Genomic DNA, 25,609 nt, shown 5'->3' with positions numbered 1-25,609 from the left:
CTGACCTCCAAAACTGTAAGATAATCCATTCGTGTTTGTTTCAAGTCACTGCATTTGTGGTAGTTTGTTACAGCAACAATAGCAAACTAATAGAACTCCTTAGGAAAGAAATGTCAGGTATTTCTTGTAAAGCAAAAAGTGATTATGTAAACGTATGATTCATTAAATCTCAGTAAAGACTGCAGAATAAAAGCATCATCTATGTAACACATGAAATGGTTTTCCTTGCAGCTGGTAAAAGAATCTTTTGTGGGGAGAGGCTTTATTTCTAGAGAATGAAAGTGGGTAAGCACATCACAAGCGAGATGCACACTGTTGATCTGACAAGCTGACCCCATGATTTCTGTTATCAGTCATCTTTTTGCTGGGGACAATAAACAGCCTCACAGTATCACTGGTTTAAACTCCAAACATTTATTTCTTTCTTTTGAGTACTGGCTGTGGCTCTGCTAAGCCCCGCAGGGTTCCTCTTATCAGCTGGGCTTAATTCAGACATGCCCATGTGTGTCTCATTGGGAGACCAAGGCTGGAGAAGTAGCTGCTATCTAACATGCTCTCCTTGGGGAGGATGGCAAGAGTGCAAGAGGGTGATGGGCTTCTGATAAGAAAAAAAAAGGCAATGTGTCACTTCCACTTACCTTTGAAAAATTAGAAAAATGTGCCCTTTCTTTGCCAGACTTGTGTCAAAGCACATGGTTTAGTCAGCATCACTCCCTTCACGAGGGTACTCTAAATCTGCACGACTTTATGCCATAACAAAGTTGGTTAGGGGAAGAGATCATTCATGAAGAAATGTATTCCTCCTAGCTGTCCACATGAGTGAGAAAAGTAGTCTACTTATATGGTTGCTTAAAGGAAGTGTACATATTTACCTAAAGTTGGGTATGTATTAAATAGTTGTTTTCTGTTGTTAAACTTCTTAAAGGAAAAGTGAATTTGTTCTGTTTTAGATATTACCAGGCACACTGAAAAGTAATTCACAATTTGACAATATTCTAAGAATTGAAATACTTGAGAGAATTCACAAAATTGTTCCTAGAGATATAATAGTAATGGAGAAGCAGAGCTGGCAAAATCAGATCAAATACCTGTGCACTACATCTGCACTACAGCATACCATTTTAGAGTACACATTTTCCCCAAGGAGTAGTCAACACAAATTCTATTATAAAATACACAAAGTTCTTCATCCCACCTAATTTATTTTTTTTCTTTTTTGTGACAAGGTCAGGCTGGAGTACAGTGGCAAAATCACCACCGACTGAGGCCTCAACCTCCTAGGCTCAAGCAATCGTCCCACTTCAGCAGGAGTCTCCTAAGTACGTGAGACTACCAGCATGTGCCACCATGCTTAGCTAATTTTTAAATTTTTTGTAGAGATGGGATGTCATTATGTTGCCCAAGCTGGTCTCAAACTCCTGGGCTCCAGTGATCCTCCTACCTCAGCCACTCAAAGTGTTGGAATTACAGGTGTGAGCCAACGTGCCAAGCCTAATTTCTTATTAGAAGTACTATGTCAAAATTCCACCTACCCTTCAGAACCTGGTTAAAATCTTATCTACCCCACCAATGTTAACCTTGTGGTGACTTCCTCTCTCCTCTGATTCTTGGGTGTTTTGCCTCTGCCTCTGTTATAAACTTTTTATTATGGTTGACTAAGTTTTGATTGGGAGACCTAGAGAAACCCTACTTATTCTACGAGCCCAGCCAAAAAGTTCCTTTTTAGCTGAAATCACCTCTGACCCTCCCTAAACTACGCTAGGTAGTTTACCACTCCCTCCTTTTCTGTTAATGGTGAAGGTACACTACACATGTTCTAACTCTGCTTACATAAAGACTGGGAGTGGGGAAACTAAAAATTTGTGAGCTCATTTAAGGCAGAGTATATAAAAACATCTTTTTCATCTTTGGTCCCCAGCATATAATATAGAATCTACATCAGAGTTCTCAGCCGTGAAACTGTTGACATTTGGGGCCAGACAATTACTTGTTGTGGGGACTGTCCCATGCATGATAGGATATTTAGCAGTATTGATTCTCAGTCTTGACAATCAAAAATCTCAGCAGACATTGCCAAATACCCCCTGGGGTCAAAATTGCTCCCAGTTAAGAATCACTGATTGAAACCATAGCAGAAATTAAATGTTTGTTGACTTGAAGTCAGGAATTGTCTGGTTTTATTTCCCCTCCATTTTAGCTCTTCAATATCACCTAGCACTAGAAATAAGTGAAACAAACATACTTAAATAAAAGAGTGGTTTAAATGAGTTTCAAATTCAAAGAAAATCTTCCTTCTGAGCCATTAAAAGTAGAGCTTACAAGGATGATATACATTCATTCATGAGAGAAATGACATGGCATATTGGTTTATGGTACAAATTCTGGCATGGGACTGGTTAGGTTCAAATCCAGAGAGCATGGGTTTATACACCAGCTCCCAGTGTTCTAGCTCAGTAATCTCAAGCAAGTCATTGAACCATGTTGCACCTCAATGTTCTCATCTTAAAATGAGGATACAAATACTTCCTACCTCACAAGACTGTGCAAAGATCATGAGGTAAGATATGTAAAGTTACTGGAACAGGGCCTGAAAGTATCACTTATTATTCAGCAAATTGAATATCTACTATACACCAGGCATTTAACAAGTAGTAGGGAACAAAAGGTTCAAGCCCTCATGGAGCTTTAATTCCAAAATGCAAGAAGAGAGTAGTGCATTGTAAGTGACAGAATGACAGAGCAGTGACTGAGGTCCCATGAGGAGTTGTCCTAGGCAATAACTAAAGGAAAAAGGGTCTTATAGGGAACTGTTCTGAAGCCAGACCACACTCGATGTGTTTAAGCTATAGCAAAGAGCACAGTGCAAACTGTGAACAATGTATTGTGTTTTCAAGAAGAAAAATGTAAAATTGGAAATTCTCTTTGAGGAAAAAAAACTAAGCAAATTTTAAAATACTACAAAACATGCCAAAAATTTAACAAATGTTTTGTTTGGGTAATGAGACTTTGAGTGATGCATTTTCTTTTTTCTTTTCTATAATACCCAAGTTTTCTGAATATATATTATACTACTGTAGTGTTTCTAAAAAATCAAAAAGGTCTTACCAGTGAAAATACTTGTATATAAAAGATAATTTCGATTTATACAGGATTATTTATAATGTTTTCCTTCATTTTGTAGCTGAAATGTATTTTTATTTTAGTTAAATGTTTTAACACATGCCTAACACAGTTTACTCATTATTATTCCATTCAATATTTTGACACAAATTTTTTTCTGCCTATATATTGAACACAAATTTATCTTTTCAGCTGATGGTTCACAATATAGATGTTTATATTTTAAAATTTCTTCATGTCTTCTAACGTGAAAAAAAAAATCCCATCCAATTAACAAACTTTTCTTCAACTGGGTAGTCAGCAAAAATATCATAATAGTTCACTTAACGGTTCTTTCAAAATACATTTTTCCAATTCAAGGAAGCGGCAAAGAAATTGTAGAAATGGGTTCCATATCTAGGAAACAAATGATATTTATAATGTCTTCACTTATGTCTAAATATTTCCATTTCTACATGTATTTCTTAAATTATATGCCTCATCTACACACAATTATAATTTAGCATTTCTATATCTAATAGTAATTTTTAAATGATTAGGTAGTCCCTTTTGAATTTGACAGAAATATAACTTTTTACGTTCACCATTTTTGCAACATCTTTTCGTAATTTTCTTGACACAATAAATCTATGCTTTAAAACATTAATTAAAATTAACATTTCACTATGAACTGTGAACAAACTTGCCAAAATAAAATGAGTGAGCCTGGTTTTAAATGTCTACCCTCAAGAGGCACTCAAAATGTAGCAAAGATTTTTCTGTAGTTTCTACTGCTTTAGTTCCCTTAAGAAACGAAGTGTAAACCACAGAAATTCTTCACTTCTTAGAGCTACACAGACATTTAAAAGAGAGAGAGAGGTGCAGGAGAAGAGGAAATAAGAGTATACATTAAGAGTAATTCAGAGGGCCAGGCACAGTGGCTCACGCATGTAATTACAACACTTTGGGAGGCCGAGGCTGGCGGATCACCTGAGGTCAGGAGTTCGAGACCAGCCTGGCAAACATGGTGAAACCCCAACTCTACTAAAAATACAAAAATTAGTTGGGCATGGTGGTGGAGCCTGTAATCCCAAATACTTGGGAGGCCGAGGCAGGAAAATCGCTTGAACCCGGGAGGCAGAAATTGCAGTGAGCTGAGATTGCATCACTGCACTCTGGCCTGGGTGACAGAGTGAGACTCCACCTCAAAAACAGAAAAAAAAAGAAAAGGTAATTCAGAGAAATTCTCCCTTAAGTTTATTCACCTGGAATTGATAGGACCAAACATTGTTGTAAGCATTATCACTATAGATTTGTGGGGATGGGGGATGGAGAGTGCTTGAATAGTTGCGAATTTATATGATCTTCTATTGCCTCCACACTCCTTCTATGTCCTTTTTATTTTCTTCTACTTTACACTGGGGGTGAATTGTAGTGCAGGAGTCTGCTTGCTAGTGAGTACAGAAGAGAGTTCTAAAAGTTTTTCTCTCATCCAACAAAACAAGTCAGTGTAAAACATACTTGTCAATAAAAGCTAATTTTTACAGACCTAAATAACTATATATTCTTGAAAATGAATAACAAAATTTTATTTTAGTTGATGCACAGCAAATTCAATTCTTTACAAATATTGTTACTTTCTTTAAAATTTTATATAATTATTTGGTATATCTTATATTAACTACTATCAACAGTGCTTATTTAATGTATTTTTACAATAAAATTAAAATTTTTATGATAGTTTTTCATCTATTAAAATATATATGTGCAAAAATTTTGTTTTTTATAGCTAGACATGAGACAATGCGTTAAAAAATCTTAATCATCAAGCATATTTTTACATTACATCTTTACATTTTCAGCCAACACAGTGTCAGAATATTTTAATCACAAATATTCTTAAGAATAGTTCTTAAAAATATTTGACATTTCAAAATAATACAAAATTTCCATTTTAAAATTAAATGTTACTTAAGAAAGTTGTTTCCTTTCCTAAAAAATTAACAAATAAAAAGCAACAAGAAAAAAATACTAATCCAGTTAGCAATCTTACCTTCCTTTAGTCACATGTAGTGCCAAGAATAAGGTGTCTATTTAGCATGTTTCTTCTTTCCATAGCTCGCAGTGAATTGTGGGTATCTATCCATAAAGGAAATTATGTGTGAATGCCAGCATGCATAGAAATTTAATTCCTAACATATAAGTATCAAATCAAAACCTTAGACACCAGCCAATGCTGCCCCAAGAATGTAACACACTTGAGGACAAGCTTCCTCTTGAGCCAACTCTGTCAACAGACACCACTTTTATTTCATGTACTCGCATTCTCTGGCACCTCTTTTCTTCCTGCTATCACAAATATGATTTTTTTAAAAGCCACTATCAAGATAGCAAAAATGGCTTTAATTTATAGTTGGTGTATTCATTTGCTAGAGGTGCCATAACAAAACACCACAAATGGGGCAGCTTAAACAGAAAACTAATTTTCTCATGGTTCTGTCGTTTGCACATTTATTGAGGTGCCAGTGGGGTAGGCTTTCTCTGAGGTCCTTAAGGGAAAATCTGTCCCAGGCATTTATTTGCCTTTTAGATAACTGTTCTTTAGATTAGTGATCCCCAACCTTTATGGCACCAGGGACTGACGTTGTGGAAGGCAATTTTTCCACAGAAGTGGGGGGACAGGGGTGTTTCAGGATGAAACTGTTCCACCTGATATCATCAAGCACTAGTTAGAGTCTCATAAGGAGACCACAAACTAGATCCTTTGCAAAGTGGTTCACAAGAGGGTTCATGCTCCTATGAGAACCCAATGCCTCTGCTTATCTGACACGAGGCGGAGCTCAGGCGGCATTGCTTGCTGGCCTGCGGTTCACCTCCTGCTGTGCTGCCCGGTTCCTAACAGGCCACAGACCCATGGCCCAGGGGTTAGGGACACCTGCTTTAGGTGACTGCCCTTTAGATGACTGGCCTTTTCATATAAGTCATCCCTCTGAGCATGAGCGCCCCTGTGTCTCTCTGCATGTTCTAACCTCCCCTTTTAATAAGGACCCAGGTTAGAAATTAAATTAGGGCCAACCCTAATGGCCTCACTTTAACTTAATCACCCCTTTAAAGGCTCTATCTCCAAAAATGGTCACATTCACAGGTACTAGGCCACGGCTTTCACGTGTGAATTTTAGGGGGAAATTCAGCCCACAGCTCTCAGGTTTAATAGTAAATTAACAAAGTGAAGACAACTAACTCAGTCAGGGACTGAAACACATCCAGTGATGAATATACTTTTGCTCCATGACAGAAAAGAGCCATATGGCTTCTGAATTTTAATGAGAGAAATGAAGAAATGCATGGGTTATGGCTAACCATAAAATAAATACTTAAATATAATTCCTTCATTTGGAAGTGTTTCACTAATTTTTTGAAACTATGAGGAATATTGTCTATGCTTCCACTTTACTAAGCCATAGAATCTACGTAGATTCTACATAGAGAGCCAACAAATGATGTTATGAAGCAGCACATGCTTAAGTACGTTACATAGGCAACAGCTACTTGAGCAACAAAAGTCACAATTACAGAAAGCTTAGTTCCCAACTGCAAAAAAGGGGCAAATACTGTGAAAGGACGAGGGGAATTAGATTGTAGTTTTGAAGAGTCACTTGCAATTTTTATTAAATGCTGATCATTTCCACATCCTAGAGGTAATTGCTTAATCATAAGAAGTTGCTTTTCTTCCCTTTCACCTCTTTGAAAAAAAAGAAAAAAATGTAATTCTCTTACAATTTTCGACATTGAAAATATGAATCTATTAAGAGGACAAAAACTTCATGGTCAATATGTTTGTATTTTAAAATTAATGATGGAGCTATCTACAAAAAGAATTTTCTGTTCTAAAAGCCATTTGGGGGAGATAAAGGAAGATTGTAAGATTTCCTTCTCATCAAACTATCCAATAATGCCTTCATGAGACTTGCTTACATATATGTAAATAAGTATTTTAAATATACAAGTTTTGTTTTTGACCAATAGATACATTACTAAACAGATACATGCGTCTTCTAGTTTCATATACCTAAGCTTTTTAAGTGACGGAAAAAAATCATACATAAAAGAAACATTAGGGATCCTTTTTGTAGAGTGAAGAATCCTTTTATAGTTTGGATGTTCACCAATAATTTACATGTTTATTTCATTTAAGATTTTATGCATATCATCTGCTTAAACCAAAGTAAAACAAAGTACACATGTTCTGTATTACAAAGATGAAAGTATTATATTTATTCAATTATGGTTCATGCATTTAATAGAATAAAAATTCTTTTGTGTCTAAAGTTAAATTAAGACTAAACATCTGTATGTATATGTGATTATTTTTCTTCCCTCCCACCTATGCTTTTCATATGGAATTAATGATTAAAAAGTATTCCTAAAATGTGAATAAAGCAGTGGAAGAAGAATAATAAAAACTGAAAAAAGTATCTACTTATAATTTTAAATTGCTCTTAAAATAAAATTATAGAGAAAATATCTTGTATGTTATTTAACTTCATTAAGCTATAAATTAAGTTAGCTACAAATTATCTATAAGTTAAATTCATAAGCTATAAATTAAATTTTTGTACATCGTATCTAATTTTCTCATTAACTATTAAAAATCAGAACTTTGTATTCATACGAAAATAGTTTTTCTTTTGGGTGTAAATAGAGTGTACTTTAGAATTCTGAACACTTATCAAACTAAGGTTAGCTAATGAAATGTTAACAATAATATTCAAAACATGAATACAATCCATATATTAATAACATCTAAAGGCAATGAAAGGCTTTGTGTGAATGAATCATCTTTTGTCCAACTCTATCACCTATATGTTTTATTAATGGCTATGTTACAAGTGTCTAAATCCCTGTCCTGGCACACTTCCAATGCTCCTGCCTCTGGTAGTTTATTTGCATATTCAGCCCATCTGTAGCCCTTATATTGATTGAACCCACAAACAGAGAAAATCAAGAATCCCTGCTCAGATTTGTATGTGGTTACCCCTACTGTTGAGCCTATTCCAGCCTTGTACTTTGGGGCTTAGGCTTTGATCCTTATAATCAAACCCCATACAGTTGTTAAAAGACATACAGTATCACTTACACGGTAAAACCATGGAAATAAACATATTCCTCGGCTGTGAATCCACAAATACCTTCGTAATATAATTCCACACCTTGCTGAAGAAGAAGCTTTACTAAACATGCTGGTTCACCACTGACAGCAAGAATAAGGGCTGTTCTGGAGCAAGAGATAGAAATGAATGCCCATGTAAAGATCTTAAACATGCCTAATTTTAAAAATTCAGTCTTCTCAATTTACTACTCAAATGCAGGACCTCTAACAGAAAGAGTCAAGGCAACAATGTAAAAAGTACAGCAGATCTGCTCAAAAAAGTGTGCCAGTCACAGATCATATCATGGAGTCTAAACATGAACAGTACCTAGGAAGCAGCTAGCTCAATCATTTTCAATCTCTTCTTCCTGGAAGCCTAGTGTTTTCAAAAATATGTCTCAAAATCCCATGAAGGAATGTGTCTTGGGACTTTGGGTCCCCTGACCCCATTTAACTACAACAGTTGGTCATCTATGTAAGAGTCTAATGTTAAATTCTAATAATAAATGATAAATAAATAATAATAATAACCAATTAATACCTGGCCCAACTGTTTGATTTTACAAAGGGAAAAATAAATCCTGAAAGTTTAGGTAATCTGTCCAAAGGCATGTGAGCATACATCCTACGGGTCTTATGGTTCTATATTTTCCCAATATCATATATATTGTGTTTTGTGGACACACACACACACACACACACACACACACGTACATACACACACACATAATCCTATTAGGTAGCTCTAGTTATGTGCTATCTTATTTATTAATTATACCTTTGATAGTTATCTGAAGCATTCACATCAGCCCCTTTCTCCAGAAGAAATTTTACCATTTTTGGATCATTGTTAATAACGGCAACTAATAGTGGAGTATACCCATCCTGAAAAAATTATTTAAAAATGATTAAAACATTGTAGCAAATTTTCATGCTCTTTAGATTTAAGTTCAACTTAAAATATGTGTGCATAAGAACTTCTGAATATACACTTTAACTCTTAAAAGATTTTAATACATAAAAGAATGTGATTTCAAAGACCAAGAAAACAAATCAGGGTTGAGCCAGACAAAAAAAATTAAAGTTTCTGCTTTAGGCTTAATTCAAATTGTAGGTAAGAGCAGCCTAGAATAAGTAAGTGATGAGCACCTAGCATTTAATGTAAGCATTGCATACCATCAATTCACATTTCATAATATTGTCACATTCAGATTTCCATTGGGTTTCATTTAAACTTCCAAGGCTGGCACTTATTTTGGCTGTCATGTGGACAAAATATCAGTAAAGTATCAATACGCTTTTTATACGCTTTTTTTTTTTTTTTTTTTGAGACAGAGTCTTGCTCTGTTTCCCAGGCTGGAGTGCAGTGGCGCGATCTTAGCTCACTGCAAGCCCCGCCTCCCGGGTTCACGCCATTCTCCTGCCTCAGCCTCCTGAGCAGCTGGGACTACAGGCGCCCGCCACGACGCCCAGCTAATTTTTTGTATTTTTAGTAGAGACGGGGTTTCACCGCGTTAGCCAGGATGGTCTCGATCTCCTGACCTCGTGATCCACCCGCCTCGACCTCCCAAAGTGCTGGGATTACAGGCGTGAGCCACCACGCCCGGCTCAAAACGCTTTTTAAAAAAATTCATCGGCTATTCATAATGCCTCAATAGAAGAGTTAGATTAATTTTAATATTGTGTCATTTGCTATTTCAACCCTGTTATTATTATTCATGAGTATATCAATAAAATAGAAAAAAGGTGGGTTTTATGATTTTTATCAATACCCAGTTATAAGAGAATTAAATATTCCTCATTTGTTATGGCCTGTTAAACAATTATAGTTGTTAAATATAGTGTTTCTTTGGAGGTCAGGATTACAATCTGCAATAAAATAAAGAAAGACTTTAAGAAAAGAAAAATTTTATCAGTTTTTGATAATCTCTTCTCTTTCTCCCCAATTTTAGTTTGGAAAATTCATGCTTTATATAACATATATTTCAACATAGATGAATTATCTGAAATATGCTCTTCAGTTGCCTTCTAAAATATAGGATTTTTTTCTTTAATAGAAAACTACCTTATTTTTTGCTTCAATATCAGCTTCGTATTCAAGCAGTTTTTCAACTAATGACAAACTTTGACCACAAACAGCATAGTGAAGAGCAGTATTATAACGAATATCCCTCAGATCTGGGTCAGCACCACAGTTTAGAAGAATAGTAGCACAATCCTCATTTTGACACTGTACTGCCTGTTAATGCAACAAGAGTAGATGAGTAACCAATTTATTGCCTGGGATATGATAAATTAATGTTTGATACTATGTTTTAAAACATGAAAAATCAACAAAAGTTAACTAGGAGAACTCAAACACATTCCAATTGAAAAAGAAAAATTATGGCATACCTTAATCAATGGGGATTTGTTTTCACTATCCTGGACATTTATTTTGCATTGTTGCTCAATTAGGAAAAGTACAACATCTGTATGTCCATTAGCACAGGCTAGGTGCAAAGGTGTTCTATGTCAATAAAACAAAACACAAAGTTAGAGATAAGTCTTCGTTTGAGAAGTTACTTGTTTTACCCAAAACAAGCCAGATTGTACATTGGTAAGGTACTTGCTTCATGCACATATTTCTATTTAAACAAATGTACATTAATTACAATTACATTTTATTGAACTTTCAGGGCTGCGCAAGTGTGTTGAAGATTAAATATTAAACTGATTTCACTTCAAGGAAAACTTAACTATAATGAGATGAAAATAGATTTTTAAAAAAATACCAAAATGATGTCTGGGCCTTGGAAAAGATAATAAAGTTAGGTATCACAATAAAATTTAGAAATTATATTTAAAACCTGAAATACATCTAATAGGTAACAGGAGGAAAGTATATTACTTAATCAATGACATGCTATACCTAATTGTGTGTTTTTCTTTATTTACTCAGTGATTAAAGTTGGCATTTGTTTCTGAGAAGTAAAAGGTGAATGCCTAAGTACTCTCTAAGTTGTAGATATTAACCCTATTTTAAGTTAGTACACTAATTTCTACTTCTAAAGAACCCTATTCTAGGTAGCCTACCTGAAACCAGACACACATTCATGAATTATGACAGAAGACTAATTAGATCCATTTAAATTTTTCAGTTTTTAGCCTGAACTGGCCCTCAATAAACATTTATCTACTTCTAAGGTGATATCATTATAACCTTGTTTTTAGACAATTTTATAATACCAAGGCCACATATAAATAATCCATGTTCCAAACAAGAAACTTAAATATATTTTCCTTGTTTCACTTTAGCTCCTCAGAAGTATTCTATGGGTACCTAAATAGACCTGCTATTGACACACAGGAGTAGCAAAAAGGTGAACCTCAAAAATAAGATAACTGCTTAAAAATAACGTAATTTTCAAAAAGATAAACAAAACCTATACACAATAACTTATCATCTCTGGCAATAAACCAAGAAAATATAAAAACAGTTCAAAAAAATTGGAGAAAGCTAAAATTCTAATTAAGTTTAGCTGAATGTAATCTCTGGAAGGCAAGACTGTAATACGACTACAATATAAAAAGCCAAATTTTAACCAATTATATTATTATTTAGCTAAAGAGAGACCACAGTCAGGAAGAGGACAGTCAGCTAACATAACAGAATAAAACCAGAAGTTATCCATAATTAATTAACATACTTCATGGAAAAGACAATCTGAATTTAAGGAACGAACAAAGAAGTACTTTGTTGTAGGACAAAAATGATTCATCAAACAACATGGTCTAAATTATGTTTCCCTCAAAACTATCCACCTTACTTTATTGTGATTCCATCTTTACCAAGCAAATTTCTGATGACTAATTTCTCACTAATCCTGATACGAAGCACTGATTAAGCTTTCTGTTCACATTTATAATTTGGCTTAAGGGTGAAATTCCTTATGTAATAGGAGTTTTCAGAGCCCTCAATACAAACATAACACAGGGCTAAATAGCTTTAAGCCCACCAAAGATAAGCCCTTGCAGTAGATAGCAAATCCTGGCAAACATTTTGATGTGTCTCCTTCATCTGCTATTACACATATCTTGAGAATTTAGTTCCAAGGAACTTTGGTGGTTTCCACCCAATTTTTAGATCTGCCTCTCCCTCCAACTCCAATTTTTTACCTAATTTAAAATAAATACATAAAATTACACACACACACACACACACACACACACACACACACACACACACACACTGCTCTTACTAAGAGAAAGTAAATGGATTCCCAATAGGTCCTCCACAAATGGCTGCTGCACCCTGCTGTATACCTCGCTCTTCCACCAACTGAATCTAAAACCTTCAGTAACAAATCTCATAAAAAAATTTCATGGCTCATATTAAGCTCCAAGAAATTAGGAAATCAGCCACAAATTCAATAAAATAAAATAGCCATGAAAGATTCCACTTTCAAAGGAGGTATTGAACAATACAGCCAGGGGTCATTTATACAAAATTTGAAAACAAGAACTAATCTAGCTTTCAGCATGCAAAAACACTAAAAAGTTCACAATATTCACTCAAACCGTCAATCTTGCAAAGAAGATTTTTACTTAGAATATTTGACATACTTTTAAAGCAGTCATCTTAGTTTAAAAAAAAACCAAAATGTTTTAAAAACATACAGATTTAACATTTACATTCATTTTATTTTAAATTTTAGATTTAAGTGTCCTTAAATTTTAGAGTTCACAACTGGAGCAAGCAGCAAAAAATAAAATTTTGCCATGGCCACTTATCTATATGTTTACACATATAATGTAAATGCTTCGAGGCCAATAGGAATGCTTTTCCACTTAATGTCAAAAACAAAGGCCATTCTATTTTTTGAAAGAGTTGAATGCAAAAAGTATATTTACAGATATCTTAGAGAAACATTATAAAATCAATATTATTCCATTTGTCAAAAATCCTTAACTTTCATGAATACATTATACTCCCAATTTAAGACTTTAGTTTATATTGTTACTTCTTAACTCATGGTACTTAATCTAACCAGAAATCTAAATTCCTGTGAAGCTTAGTACTGGTTTCTAGGTTTTCAGGCTAACCGATGTCATTTTGTTTCATTCAAGTTCTATTTTCTCCCAGACTCACTCTCATATATCGATGGAAAAATTGTCAGCATAGACTGTGGACAGGTGATGAATGATCAGATACCAGAAATCTCAAACTGAACTTTAGCAAAAGGGATGACTCAGATGAGTGTCAAGGCTGAAAGATTACTTTGAAAGCTGAAGTGAAAAGTGTTACCTGCTAGACAGAGTACAGGGCCAGGGCATAGCTGTAGCCTTCAATTGAGTCTCATCATGAGAATGCCCTTTTTAAGTGACATTCTTGGGCTCTTGATAACTTAAGAGTTCAGGGTGAGTGAAGGAGAAGTAACCAAGGAAGCTAACTCACACTAGGTCTTTTATTTTCATCTCTAGGCTGGGCACTTTCGATGTAATCTAGGTTTGAGTAGTATGCTTGAAGGTATTAATTTAGAATTGGGCCTCCACTCACCAAGTTATGTATAGATCTTAAGGGCTTTTTTATTAAAAACCATAAAAGTGATTTTATAGCAGGAGAGATATTAAACATGTCCAATTCATTTTCAAACTTATTAGGCACAGTGCTCTTGAAATAAAAACAAAAATAGAAGCTAACTATGCAGAGCACATTAACAGGGAGCTATTCTGATTTAATAAGATGCCTGCAACAGAGCTTTGCAGATCTTTGTTTAAAAACCACTAATTGAGTAGTAGCTCTAGTTTGAAAGATGAGACTGAAGGTATCTCTGCATCATACAGATGTAGAGAAGGCCTCAAACTCAGATCTTGACTCTCAGAACAATGTTTTTCCTACTAGGCCACTATGGCTTCCTGAACGATCTGCTTATGCTATTTCCCCTGTCCCTTTTTTTCTTTTTTACCAGAAATTCCAATTTTCAGTATCTTTTTTTTACTAGAAAACATATCTAAAAATATTACTTCCATTAGGCCATTAATATGCACATATGCTTACATGAGGTTTCAGAGACCATAAGCACAGTGCTTCCAAAATGAGTCTGTGAAACATTTGATAAAACATTGTAATTTACTTTATTAAAAATTCAAACAAAACAAATAGTTCCCAATGACCATCTCACTCTATCTACTTTCCTCTGCCCACATTTCATCTCTCTCGGAAATAGCAATTTAAGTATATGTCCTTTAATATTTTATCTTTCTCATTTTCAGTATCTCTCTCTACACACACACACACGTTCAAACAGAACTATACAGTTTGAGTTTTTTTCATTCAGGTTTATCAAGGTGTAATTTATAATAAAGTGTACAATTTTATGAATTTTGACTAGTCAATTTACAGTCAATTCTTCGCAGTCAATTCTTTCCCCTCCCCCCATATCTAAAACCACTGGTAACTATTAATTTACATTATGTCACTATCCTTTTTTTTTAGATTCGGGGTGTACATATGCAGGTTTGTTACATGGGTATCTTGCATAATGCTGTGCTTCTGCTGAACTCATTATCCAAATAGTGAACATAGCATCTAATAGGTAGTTTTTCAACTCTCATGCCCATCCCACCATTCCCCCATTTGGAGTCCCTAATGTCTATTATTTCCACCTTTATGTCCATGTGATAGAGATAATTTCATATCCTCTTTGTCAATTTGGATGCCTTTTATTTCTTTTGCCTGATTTTTCTGGCTAGGACTTCCAGTACTATGTTGGATAGGAGTGGTGAGAGCAGACATCTTTGTCTTATTTCAGTTCTTAGGAGGAATGCTTTCAACTTTTCCACATTCAGTATGATGTTGGCTGTGTGTTTGTCATAGATGTTCCTTATTATTTTGAGGTATGTTCCTTTGATGCCTAGTTTGTTGAGGGTTTTTATCATGAAGGGATGTTGGATTTTATCAGTGTTTTTCCTGCAGCTATTGAGATGATCATCTGGTTTTTGCTTTTAATTCTGTTTATGTGGTGAATCACATTTATTGATTTGCATATGTTGAACCATCCTTGTATACCTGGAGTAAAACCCACTTGATTGTGTTGAATTATCTTTTTGATGTGCTGCTGGATTTGGTTTGCTAGTATTTTGTTGATGATTTTTGTTCATCAGGAATACTGGACTGTAGTTTTCTTTTTTTGTTGTTTCCTGTATGCTACAGTGCTTTTACCTTTTCTAGAATTGCATGTAAATGGAGTCATTTGTGTCTGGTTTCTTTCAGTTAGCATGACACTTTCAAGATTCACCCATATTTTTGCATATATCCATAATTCATTGCATTTATTGCTGAATAGTATCTTTAAGTTATCCTATTTATATGTGTATGTATGTATGTATTCATCCTTTCATTCATTTATTTTAAAAATATTAAGCCCTCACTATGGCTAGGCAGGGTTCTAGGTGATGAGGATATATAAGCAAACAAAACATATGCAAATACCTGCTTTTATAAATCATACATGTTAGTAGAAGAGGTAAACAACAAACAATTTAAAAGATAAAGAGTACATCAGACAATACTAAGTTCTAAAGAGAAAAGCAGGGAAGAAGGGTAGGAAATGTCAGTGAGGAGAAAGGGTACAACTGTAGGTAAAGAGTAGCCAGGGAAGGCCTCACTAGTAAGGTAACAGTTGAATAACACCTAAAGGAAGTGAAAGAGCAAGTCATATGACTATCTGAGGGAAAAGCACCCCAGGCAGAGGGACCAGCAAGTCCAAAAACCCTAAAAGCATGTCTTGCATTTCTGTGGAACAGTAAGAAGGCCAGCGTAGCTGGAGGTAAATGAATGAAAGGAGGAGTTGTAGGAGGTAAGATCAGACAAGTAACAGGGTGAAGATGAAGATCATATAGGGTTGTATGAGACACTGGATGGATCTGGCTTTTACCCCTAGTAATATGGGAAGTGATTGGAAGTTATGAAAATAAGGAATAATATCATTTGACATACATCACACAGGATCATTCTGACTGCTGTGTTGAGAATAAGCTGAAAAGGGAAAAGTGTAGTTAAGTGGCCACTGTAGTAATTCTAGTTAAGACATAATGGTGGCTTTGACTATGGTAGTAAGTTACTTATAATGGTGGCAAGAAATGCTTGGATGTTAGATTTATTTTGAAGGAGGAGCCAACAAGATTTGCTGTTTAATCAAATGGACGTGAAGGAATTAGAGGAATCAAAAATATTCTAAAATTTCAGCCTTAAGCAATTGAAAGACAACATTTGGCATTTATTGAAAAAGAAAAGGCAGGTCAGAAGTAGAATAACAGGATCTTAGTTTGGGAATGTTTGAGACCTCAGTTTGAGAAAGCTAAGTAGTGATGTGATGGAGCTAGTGGTTCTTACAAGATAACTCTTAAATTTTCAGGAATTTTGCAAGCCAGTTGATATCACATTGGTAGCTTAAAATTGGCCACAATTTACAAACCGTATGAATCAGGGTTTTCCCTCTTTCCCTCCCCTACCCATTAAGGGCCTGTTATTAAACATTTATTAGCACACCAGTGAATATTATATATCCAAGTATAAATATAGGCAGCCAAGAGGTCTGGTTGGCTGGAGATTAAAAGTTGGAAGGCACTGGAATATATATATTTAAAGCTAATCTCTCTTCACCAGGAGAGTGAAGATAAAAGTAGAGAGAGAATCATTTCTGGTGGAATTCCTTAAGTGTTTACAAGTCAGGAAGATGAAGAGAAACCAGCAAAGGAGTCTCAAAAGAAGTGTCCACAGAATTAGGAGAAATGCCAGATGGCCCCAGTGTTCTGAAAGACAATATTTCAAATACCACTGATATGGCAAATAAAATACTTTGCTGACATGCCAGCAAGGTAAGACTAAAAACTGACCCCTGAATGAAGTCACATTGAAGTTATCGATTACCTTATAAAGTCATTCAGTGGAGTGGTGTAGGATAAAAGCCATCTAGAAGATTGGACAACACTTTTTGTTAAAAAAAAAAAAAAAAGACATAATACTACCAGTAAGCTAAATACAAATCCTTTTCCTAACCGTATAGTTTTCACTTACCCAACTGTGATGAAAGATGATGCTTTTCATACCCTACGACTTGAAAACTCCCAAAAATATTTTAAGGCAGCCACAGATAGTACATATTTACTGTTACTAATGCCAAACACCTAACTTTGTTTCTTAATATGTATTAATTTTCACAGCAAGTGGTTGTTAATGGGTTTGTTTGAAGATATTATGTAATTGAGGAAATTTTTCGTAAGTGATCCACATTAAAAAGATTAACCAGAGTGATGTCAGCAATATGACAGAGTAGGAAACCCTGAATTACCCTTCCTCACAACAAACACACCAATTCAGCAACAGCATAAGGACAAACTCCCTTTGTGAAAACTCAGAAACTAATTGAAAGTCTCCTGCACCCTGAGAGAATACAAAACCAGAGGCACTAGAACTAATAGAGAGATTCAGAACACCCTCTTGCTGAAGATCCTGCCTCCAACACAGTGCCATATGATCAGAAAGAGACCCACTAGCTCCCAGCTTTACCCAAGAGAGCAAAGGGGGTGGCCTGCCAGCACCCCAGCTTCCCCATAAACAATATGAATACATGTTAATTATGACAACAACAAAGTTTGGGGGGAGATAAAATTTAGAATTTTTATATGCTATTGAACTTCAATTGTTAGCAACTTAAAATAAACTGCTGTGAGCTATTTTATGTAAGTCCCAAAGTAACCACAAAAAAAAAATCTGTAGAAGTTACACAAAAAAGAGAGAAAGGAACCAAAGCACATCAATATCAAAGCAAAAAATCAAGAAAATACAAAGGAAGACAGTAAGAAAAAGACAAAGGAACTATAATAGTAACATGAAAGCTAACAAAATAGCAATAGTAAAACTTTCCCTATCTATAAATACTTTAAATGTACATAGATTAAGCTCTGTAATCAAACAGTGGCTGAATAGATAAAACACAAGATGCAACTACAGTTGACCCTTGAACAGCAGGTGTTTGAACTGTGTAGGTTCACTTATACACAGATTTTTTTCAATAGCTATATTAGAAAAATTTTGGAAATTTGCAACAATTTGAAAAAACTTGCAGATGAAACATGTAGCCTAAAAATATTGAAAAATTAAAAAAGGTTACGTATGCCATGAATGCATAAAATATATGTAGATATCAGTCTATTTTATCATTTACTACCAAAAAATACCAGAGACACTATGATCAACCCCTCTTCTTCCTCCTCCTCCATCTACTCAATGTGAAGAAAACAGGACGAAGAACTTTATGATGATCCACTTTAACTTAATAGTAATTATATTTTCTCTTCCTTATAATTTTCCTAATAACATTTTCTTTTCTTTTGCTAACTTTATTGTAAGAATACAGTGGATAATACATATCACATACAAAATATATGTTAACTGTTTATGCTGTTGGTAACACTTCCAATCAATAGTAGGCTATTTATAGTTAAGTTCTGGGGGAGTCAAAGGTTATTAGCAAATTTTTACTTCACAGGGGGTTGGCTCCCCACCCCAACCCCTACGTTGTTCAAGGGTTAAGTGTATATGCTCTCTATGAGAAACTCACTTTAGATTAAAGGAGAATTTGATTAAACAGCGAGTTCAAATGCCTGTTTTGAAGCAGCCATTGTGCTCTCAAGTATGCCACGATAGAGCCTAAAACTACACTTGTTATAAAGCTAACCTGGGTATGAAGCTATCTGGGGAGTCCCTCTGTTTGCCAACTCCAGCTCAACAGCAACTCTGAGTTTGGAGATTCTCAAAAGTCTCTTTTAAATTGTAACCAAAGTAAGGACAGTGGTTTAACAGAGTTCATATAGCTGACTGTGTTGCATCGAGGCCCCGGGGGCTACAAGGGACCTTTGTGACTTGACAAGTTCAATGGTAATGAGTGTGGTTAATGAATAGTACGGCTTATTCATCATATTATCCCAGAATCTGACACGTTTATACAGTTGTAACACATATTTGCAGCATATATTTGGTGAGAAAATGAAATCAGATTTAAGAAAATAGGTGATAAGTAATGAGTAGCAATGAAGGGAGAAAAAAAATCATCCTCTGTCCAAATAAGTTTGTTAAGTATCAATAAACTCAGCAAGCTTCTTTTTCAAAAAATTTAAAAGATACTTGTTTTGATGTTTCCAAGTGTTAAAATCTAACTAACCAATGTTCCAGGGGGTCGTCTCTACTCTTTTCCTATCTCTCCCATTAGCAAAATTGTACATCTTAGTGCCTGGGGACGATCTATTACCAAGAAGCAAAACAGTAAGGTGGGGAAAAGATGGACTGCCAGTGGAGACTAAGCCGGTCAGAGGAGAGGATAGACTCAGGAAGGGTAGAAAATATTCAAGTAAGCAATTTTTTTTTTTTTTTTTGAGACGAGTCTTGCTCTGTCACTCAGGCTGGAATGCAGTGGCCTGATCTCGGCTCACTGCAACCTCCGCCTTCCGGGTTCAAGTGATTCTCCTACCTCAGCCTCCTGAGTAGCTGGGATTACAGGCGCCCGCCACCACGCCCCACTAATTTTTGTATTTTTGGTTAGAGACGGGGTTTCGCCATGTTGGCCAGGCTGGTCTCAAACTCCTGACCTCAGGAGACCCACCCACCTCGGCCTCCCAGAGTGCTGGGATTACAGGCGTGAGCGACCGCGCCCGGCCCAGCATTTTTAAAAAATTAAATAAAAAGCCGAAAGTTGGAGTGGGACCCTCTGCCAATGGTTACCAGACAATCTCTCTTCTTTGGGAAACCCAAAGTGACAATCAGTGTCAAACAGCCCCTACTTGTCTTATTTCTGCTTGAATGACCCAGGCCCCAACCCGTCCTCCCGCGCTGGCTCTTCAGTCTGGTCACCTGTATTTTTTGTCCTGCATATTTACATCATATTTCTTGATCTGAAGGTATTCCTTCAGCTTCTTCAAATCCCCGACTGAAGCAGCTCTGTGAAGTTTCTTTAAATCCTTTTCTCGAAGGTTGTAGCCCTGGCTGCGGGTCTCATTCTTCCTCTTCCAGAAGCTGAAAAGCTTATTCATGGCGGTGCAGGCTGCAGTCTTTCCCTCAGACCAGGATGTTTCTTGGACTCCTAGCCGTCCGCCCTGCCCCTCTGCCCTGGCGAAGAGCCGGCAGCCCTCTCCAGTACCTGACGAAAGTGGAAATGCTGGAAGGGCCTCGCGCAGCCGCCGTTATGGCAGTTACGGTCGTTATGGCTGTTAAGGTCGTTATGGTCCCGTCCTAGGGGCTCGCAGACCTGCATTCTCACCTAGGACTTGGGCCTGACGGCCACACCTGCAGTCTTCCTATTAGATCATGAACCTTGGAATAGAAACTTACCAGCTTTCTTACAAATAGCCTCTTCTTCAAAAGCAGATCTAAGGGCTTGAACTCTTGCAAACTAATACCTACCTTCCTTGTGATGGGGATGGGGAGGGGTGGATCTCTTCCAGTGATCTTCCCTCCAACCTACTCCCAGCCTCTCACCTCCCTGGCCACATGCTACGAATTGTCTTTATAATAACTGCAATTCCTCAATAATCTCAATTTCATACACACTTTTTAATACCATTTCTCATATTCCAGCTCACTTTGGTCACAAAACTCCAAAAGTCCTTTGAAAATCTAATTCACTGAACCTACAGTCCATTAGTCTCATATCCTTTCCCTGGCCTGGACCCCCACACCCTGTGTCCTCACTTCACTACTTAACTAAATTCCACGGTCAATCGTCATAATCACTCCCATGCAGATACCTTCACTAAGTTTTTCCCCATTCCTTTCCTTACCTATCTGTGCCTAAACCAAAACCCTCATTAAATCTAAACTCTTTGCTCTGCCCTAAGCCACGAAATGTGACCAAAGGAAAAAACACAGTCCTGCCATCATCTTTCATTTCCAGTTCAGGAAAATCCACCTCAAATGGTCTGTTATTCTTCCTCTCTCTTCACACCTCCTTGGCTCATGGCCCTTTTTCCTGATCCATTCAGAAAAAGATCCAATCAAAAGAGAAACTGTACCAGCTCCCAAGATATCTACCCACTTACCTGCGCCTTGATTAAAAAAACAAAACAAAAAAAAAAAACTTTACCTCTCTCTTGTTCATATAGATGATATGTTCATGTTCCTAGCAAAGGCCAGCACCATTTTTGCATGTATTAGACCCCATCCTCTCTAGCCTATCCAAAAACATTATTCAGTAAACCCTTCTTCCCTGTTTTCATATGTATCTTTAAAGTTTCCCTCTCTGTTAACCAATTCTTATTAGCTTAAATACATACTAGTATTTGCCTCATCCTAAAAAGAACAAACAGGAAGATTGATCACATCTGCCCCTGAAACCATCACCGCAATTGTTCACTTTTGTGGCAAAATTCCTCAGTAGGATTGTCTAAAATGTTATAATCTCTGCTACAATTTTTCTCCCTCTGTTCTCACTTAAAGCAGTTCCCATCATCATCTTTTTGCTCACATCACTCAATTGACACTACTTTTAAGCCAGATTGACGATGATGTCTATCACATGAAAGCTAATGGTCATTTCTGAGTTTTCATGTAAATACAGCAGCATTTGACACAGCTGACCATTGCTAACTCCTTGAAACACTTTTTATATTTTTTTGGTTTGGCTTCCAAGATATCACGCTTGTCTAGTTTGATTCCTACCTCTTTAAACATTTTTTTCAATCCAATTTGTTGGTTCCTCTTTATCTTCAACTATTGGAGAGCCCCAGAATCAACCCACCAACAGCTTTTTTTATTCTTTATAAATCCTTGGAGGCATTCTCAAATTTTATCTTTTATACCTACATTTTGACAGCCAGCAAATCCTGTCAATTGTAAATACAAAATATATTCAGAATTTTTTTTATTGTATCTATATTCCCTGCTGGGTTATCACAGTCTTATGACTTTAAATGGCATTTATATGCTACTGACACTCAAATTGAGAGTTCCAGTCTGGTTCCTCTCCTGAACTCCCAACTGGTAAATCTACTTGCCTATTCAATACCTGAATTTGGGTTGTTTATATTATAGATTCAATAAACATCTCACCCTTAACATGTCTAAACTGGTCTCCTCACATTCCACTCTCTTACTGTCTTCCCTACTTGAGATTGAGTAACCCTATTCTTCCAGTTGATCAAGGCAAAAGCTTTGATGTCATCCTTGACTTTTCTCTTTCTCAAAGGCCACATCTAATCAGTTAGCAAACCCTGACTGCACTGTTTCCAAAATATAAACAGAATTTGACCACTCCTGTCACTGTATCCCAGACCAACATCATCTGTCTCGTTTGCATTACCTTTCTTTAATATTTTACACTAGAATCCTGACTGATCTTCATGCTTCTGCCCTCATACACTGCCCTTGCCCTGGTCTATTCTCAACCTAGCCACCTGAATTATCCAGTTAACATACTGTCTGATGAAGTTACTTATTTGCAAAAAACTCTCCAATCATTTCTCAAATTCCTAACAGTAAGAGCTAAATTTCTTATACTGATCCACATGGCCCTATGCAATCTGCGACCCCAATCCCATACGCCCTGCCTCCACTTTTACTTTTCTGACCTCAAGTTCTTCTTACCCAAACTCAAATTGCTTCAACCACAGTGATTTATTTATTTCCCAGCACACTGGGCATGTTCCTGTCTCAGGGACCCTGACCTTATTGCTCCCCTTTCCTGGAATGCTGGTCCTGCCACAATAATATAAGCTCTGAGAAGGCAGCCATTTTTGTATGCTTTACTCCAGGCTACTTCTCAACTCTCAGAACAGGGCTTGGCACATTAAGTGCTCAGTAAATGTATGTCAAATGAACGGATAAGTATATGAAAAATAACCTCTGCTTCTATTTGCCTTTTGAATTCTTGGATGCAATTTTGGGCACAGAACTTTTCCTATGCTCAAACTTTTCCTACTATGGAACAAAGCTAAAAACCAGGCTGTAGTATTTAATAAGAAACTTGAGGGTGCCAGATGCAATGAGACTACAGAACTTAATGTAAAACTGGCCCATCAAATATGCCTACTTTCCACGACCCTAGACTCCAGTCCATCTCCATAAGCGCCTCCAGAAGGCAGCGTCCTGGCCATGGGAGAGTGCCAGTTCCTATTCTACCCTTAGGGTCCTCCTGAGAGAAGGAATCTTTAAAGAGCAGTGCATAATACTCAAGTGATCAAAAAAAAAAAGTGATCTGCTGGGTGGGGAAAAAAGTACCAGAACTTCTTCATACCTATTTTTACATCTTCCCTTGAAAATAATTTTATATGCTCTAGAATAGACATGATATATTAGTGTACCAACACACGAACTCATATATTTAGTATGTAAATGAAAAAAATATAATCATGTCCCTCAACAAGGGACTGCATATACAATTATAGGCCCATATGATTGTAACAGAGCTGAAAAATTTCTGTGGCCTGCTGATGTCTTGGATGTCTTGAGGATCCTGACCCTCTGTAGGCCTGGGCTAATGTGCACATTAACAAGAAAGTTTAAAAAGTTTAAAAAAATAAAAATAGAAAAAATCTTGTAGAATGAGGATGTAAAAAAAGAAAATATTTTTGTACGGCTGTACAATGTGTATTTTAAGCTAAGTGTTATTACAAAACAATCAAAACATCAAAAAATTTAAGTTTATAAAGTAAAAAAATGACAGTATGCTAAGGTTAATTTATTACTGAAGAAAGAAAAATGTTTTTCTATAAATTTAGTGTAGCCTAAGTGCACAGTGCTTATAATTCAATCCTTCATTTCCTCTTCCAGGATAAGTCTTTTATTTGGATGATTGCTTTTTAAAAATCCACTATGTTTAGGGCAATATACTGTCTGCCTGACAGAGCAAGTCATCAGAACACAGCAGTCCAACATCCATATGAGGTATATAAAGACATATGGAAGGATTATTTCCCTCAGGAGCTCCCTTCCATCTATTCTATTTGGAAATAGTCTCTCCTATTTCTGCTACCTTAATTTAGTCTCTTTATCTCTTGCCTAGATTAATTCTGTGACCTTTTAAATAGCTTCTGTACCTTCACTTTAAATACCATTCAAACAGTGGTGGGCTGGAGGTGACTCATATCACACCCAGGGTCAGATTGCTAAATATACAAGAACTTTTGGAAGCTTACACTCAGAAATGGGAGTATTTACATAATGAAAACTGGCAGCCAGGCACGGTGGCTCACGCCTGTAATCCCAGCACTTTGGGAGGCCGAGGTGGGCAGATCACGAGGTCAGGAGATCGAGACCATCCTGGCTAACACGGTGAAACCCCATCTCTACTAAAAATAGAAAAAAATTAGCCAGGCGTGGTGGCGGGTGCCTGTAATTCCAGCTACTTGGGAGGCTGAGGCAGGAGAATGGTGTGAACCCAGGAGGCGGAGCTTGCAGTGAGCCGAGATTGTGCCACTGCACTGCAGCCTGGGCAACAGAGCAAGAATCAGTCTCAAAAAATAAAAATAAAAAAAAAAGAAAAGAAAATTGGCAAGAACTACAAATCATCAGGGCTTAATTTCAATATTCATAGTATGCCTATTCCAAGAAGCATTAAAAAACAGACAATATAAATTTTGAAAGAATAATAATTGAAATCAACTGTTGGAGCATCCAAGCAAGATTTGTGAAAAAAAAAGATACTGAATAAAAGTGGCAATGAAGTATGTGTGTTTACAGTGATAAATGGCTGTTTTTCACATTTGTTTATGGTTACTATTTTTGTCTTTTTTCCATCAATTTTCTTACTTCTATAATTAACATTAATACTCATATACAAAATTTTCCTGACAGTTTAGTATAAAGAAACTGTTCTTGGGAAGTACAGGAACAGAAATCTCATATACCTAAAGATTATATCTCTTTTGTTATAATATTAGTAGTTTTTTTGAATTACTTGAAAATGTACAATTCCTTTTTCAAATTAAAGAATGTATTTTTAGTATACCCTGTAGATTCTACAAAGATTAGAATTGAGTCCTACTTAAGAAAATTGAAAATTAAAAATAGCAAAATTGTGAGATATTTCTACACCGAAATTATTACCTTTCTTTCTGGATTTTCTTTAAAAATAGTCCTCCAAGGGCCTTTATCCATTAATTCTTTCATTCATACATACCTCAGAGGTGAATTGAGCCCTATTGTGACATTTACTCCCATTTCTCAGGACCCTTCCAGCTATAAACAATTTTTATCTACTTCTGGTCAGTGTGATTGAAAAATGTGAAAGTATTAGTACTAAATGCCAATTGAAGGTTTCTCTGTTTCTCTTCAAAGTAGAGCATTTCTGAATAAAGGCTATTGTACTAGTCGATCTTTCAAAGCTC

General features: G+C 36.1%; 1 protein-coding gene across 7 annotated transcripts in view; it reads right to left on the bottom strand.

Annotated features, from left to right (window-relative positions):
• Positions 1-24,731, bottom strand: part of ANKRD7 (ankyrin repeat domain 7) — a 123,865-nt gene extending 99,134 nt beyond the window's left edge. The window contains exons 1-8 of one of the 7 annotated variants that reach the window (XM_054494433.2): positions 20,142-24,731; positions 10,643-10,757; positions 10,314-10,487; positions 9,027-9,133; positions 8,237-8,374; positions 6,760-6,841; positions 5,153-5,238; positions 267-3,516 (exon numbers count right to left, since the gene is read on the bottom strand). In XM_054494433.2, the coding sequence (XP_054350408.1) occupies positions 5,194-5,238; positions 6,760-6,841; positions 8,237-8,374; positions 9,027-9,133; positions 10,314-10,487; positions 10,643-10,757; positions 20,142-20,320 (840 nt within the window). In that variant the 5' untranslated portion in view covers positions 20,321-24,731 and the 3' untranslated portion in view covers positions 267-3,516; positions 5,153-5,193. Of the gene's footprint in view, positions 1-266; positions 3,517-4,364; positions 4,551-5,152; positions 5,239-6,759; positions 6,842-8,236; positions 8,375-9,026; positions 9,134-10,313; positions 10,488-10,642; positions 10,758-20,141 lie in introns of those variants that run through there. The other 6 variants (XM_054494437.2, XM_054494434.1, XM_054494438.1 and 3 more) reach the window with 6 other exon arrangements.
• Positions 24,732-25,609: the final 878 nt, after the last annotated feature.

Source organism: Pongo pygmaeus, chromosome 6, assembly GCF_028885625.2.
Source record: "Pongo pygmaeus isolate AG05252 chromosome 6, NHGRI_mPonPyg2-v2.0_pri, whole genome shotgun sequence".
Taxonomy (NCBI): domain Eukaryota; kingdom Metazoa; phylum Chordata; class Mammalia; order Primates; family Hominidae; genus Pongo; species Pongo pygmaeus.
Note: the sequence above shows the minus strand (reverse complement) of the source record. Positions and strands in the feature narration are given on the sequence as shown.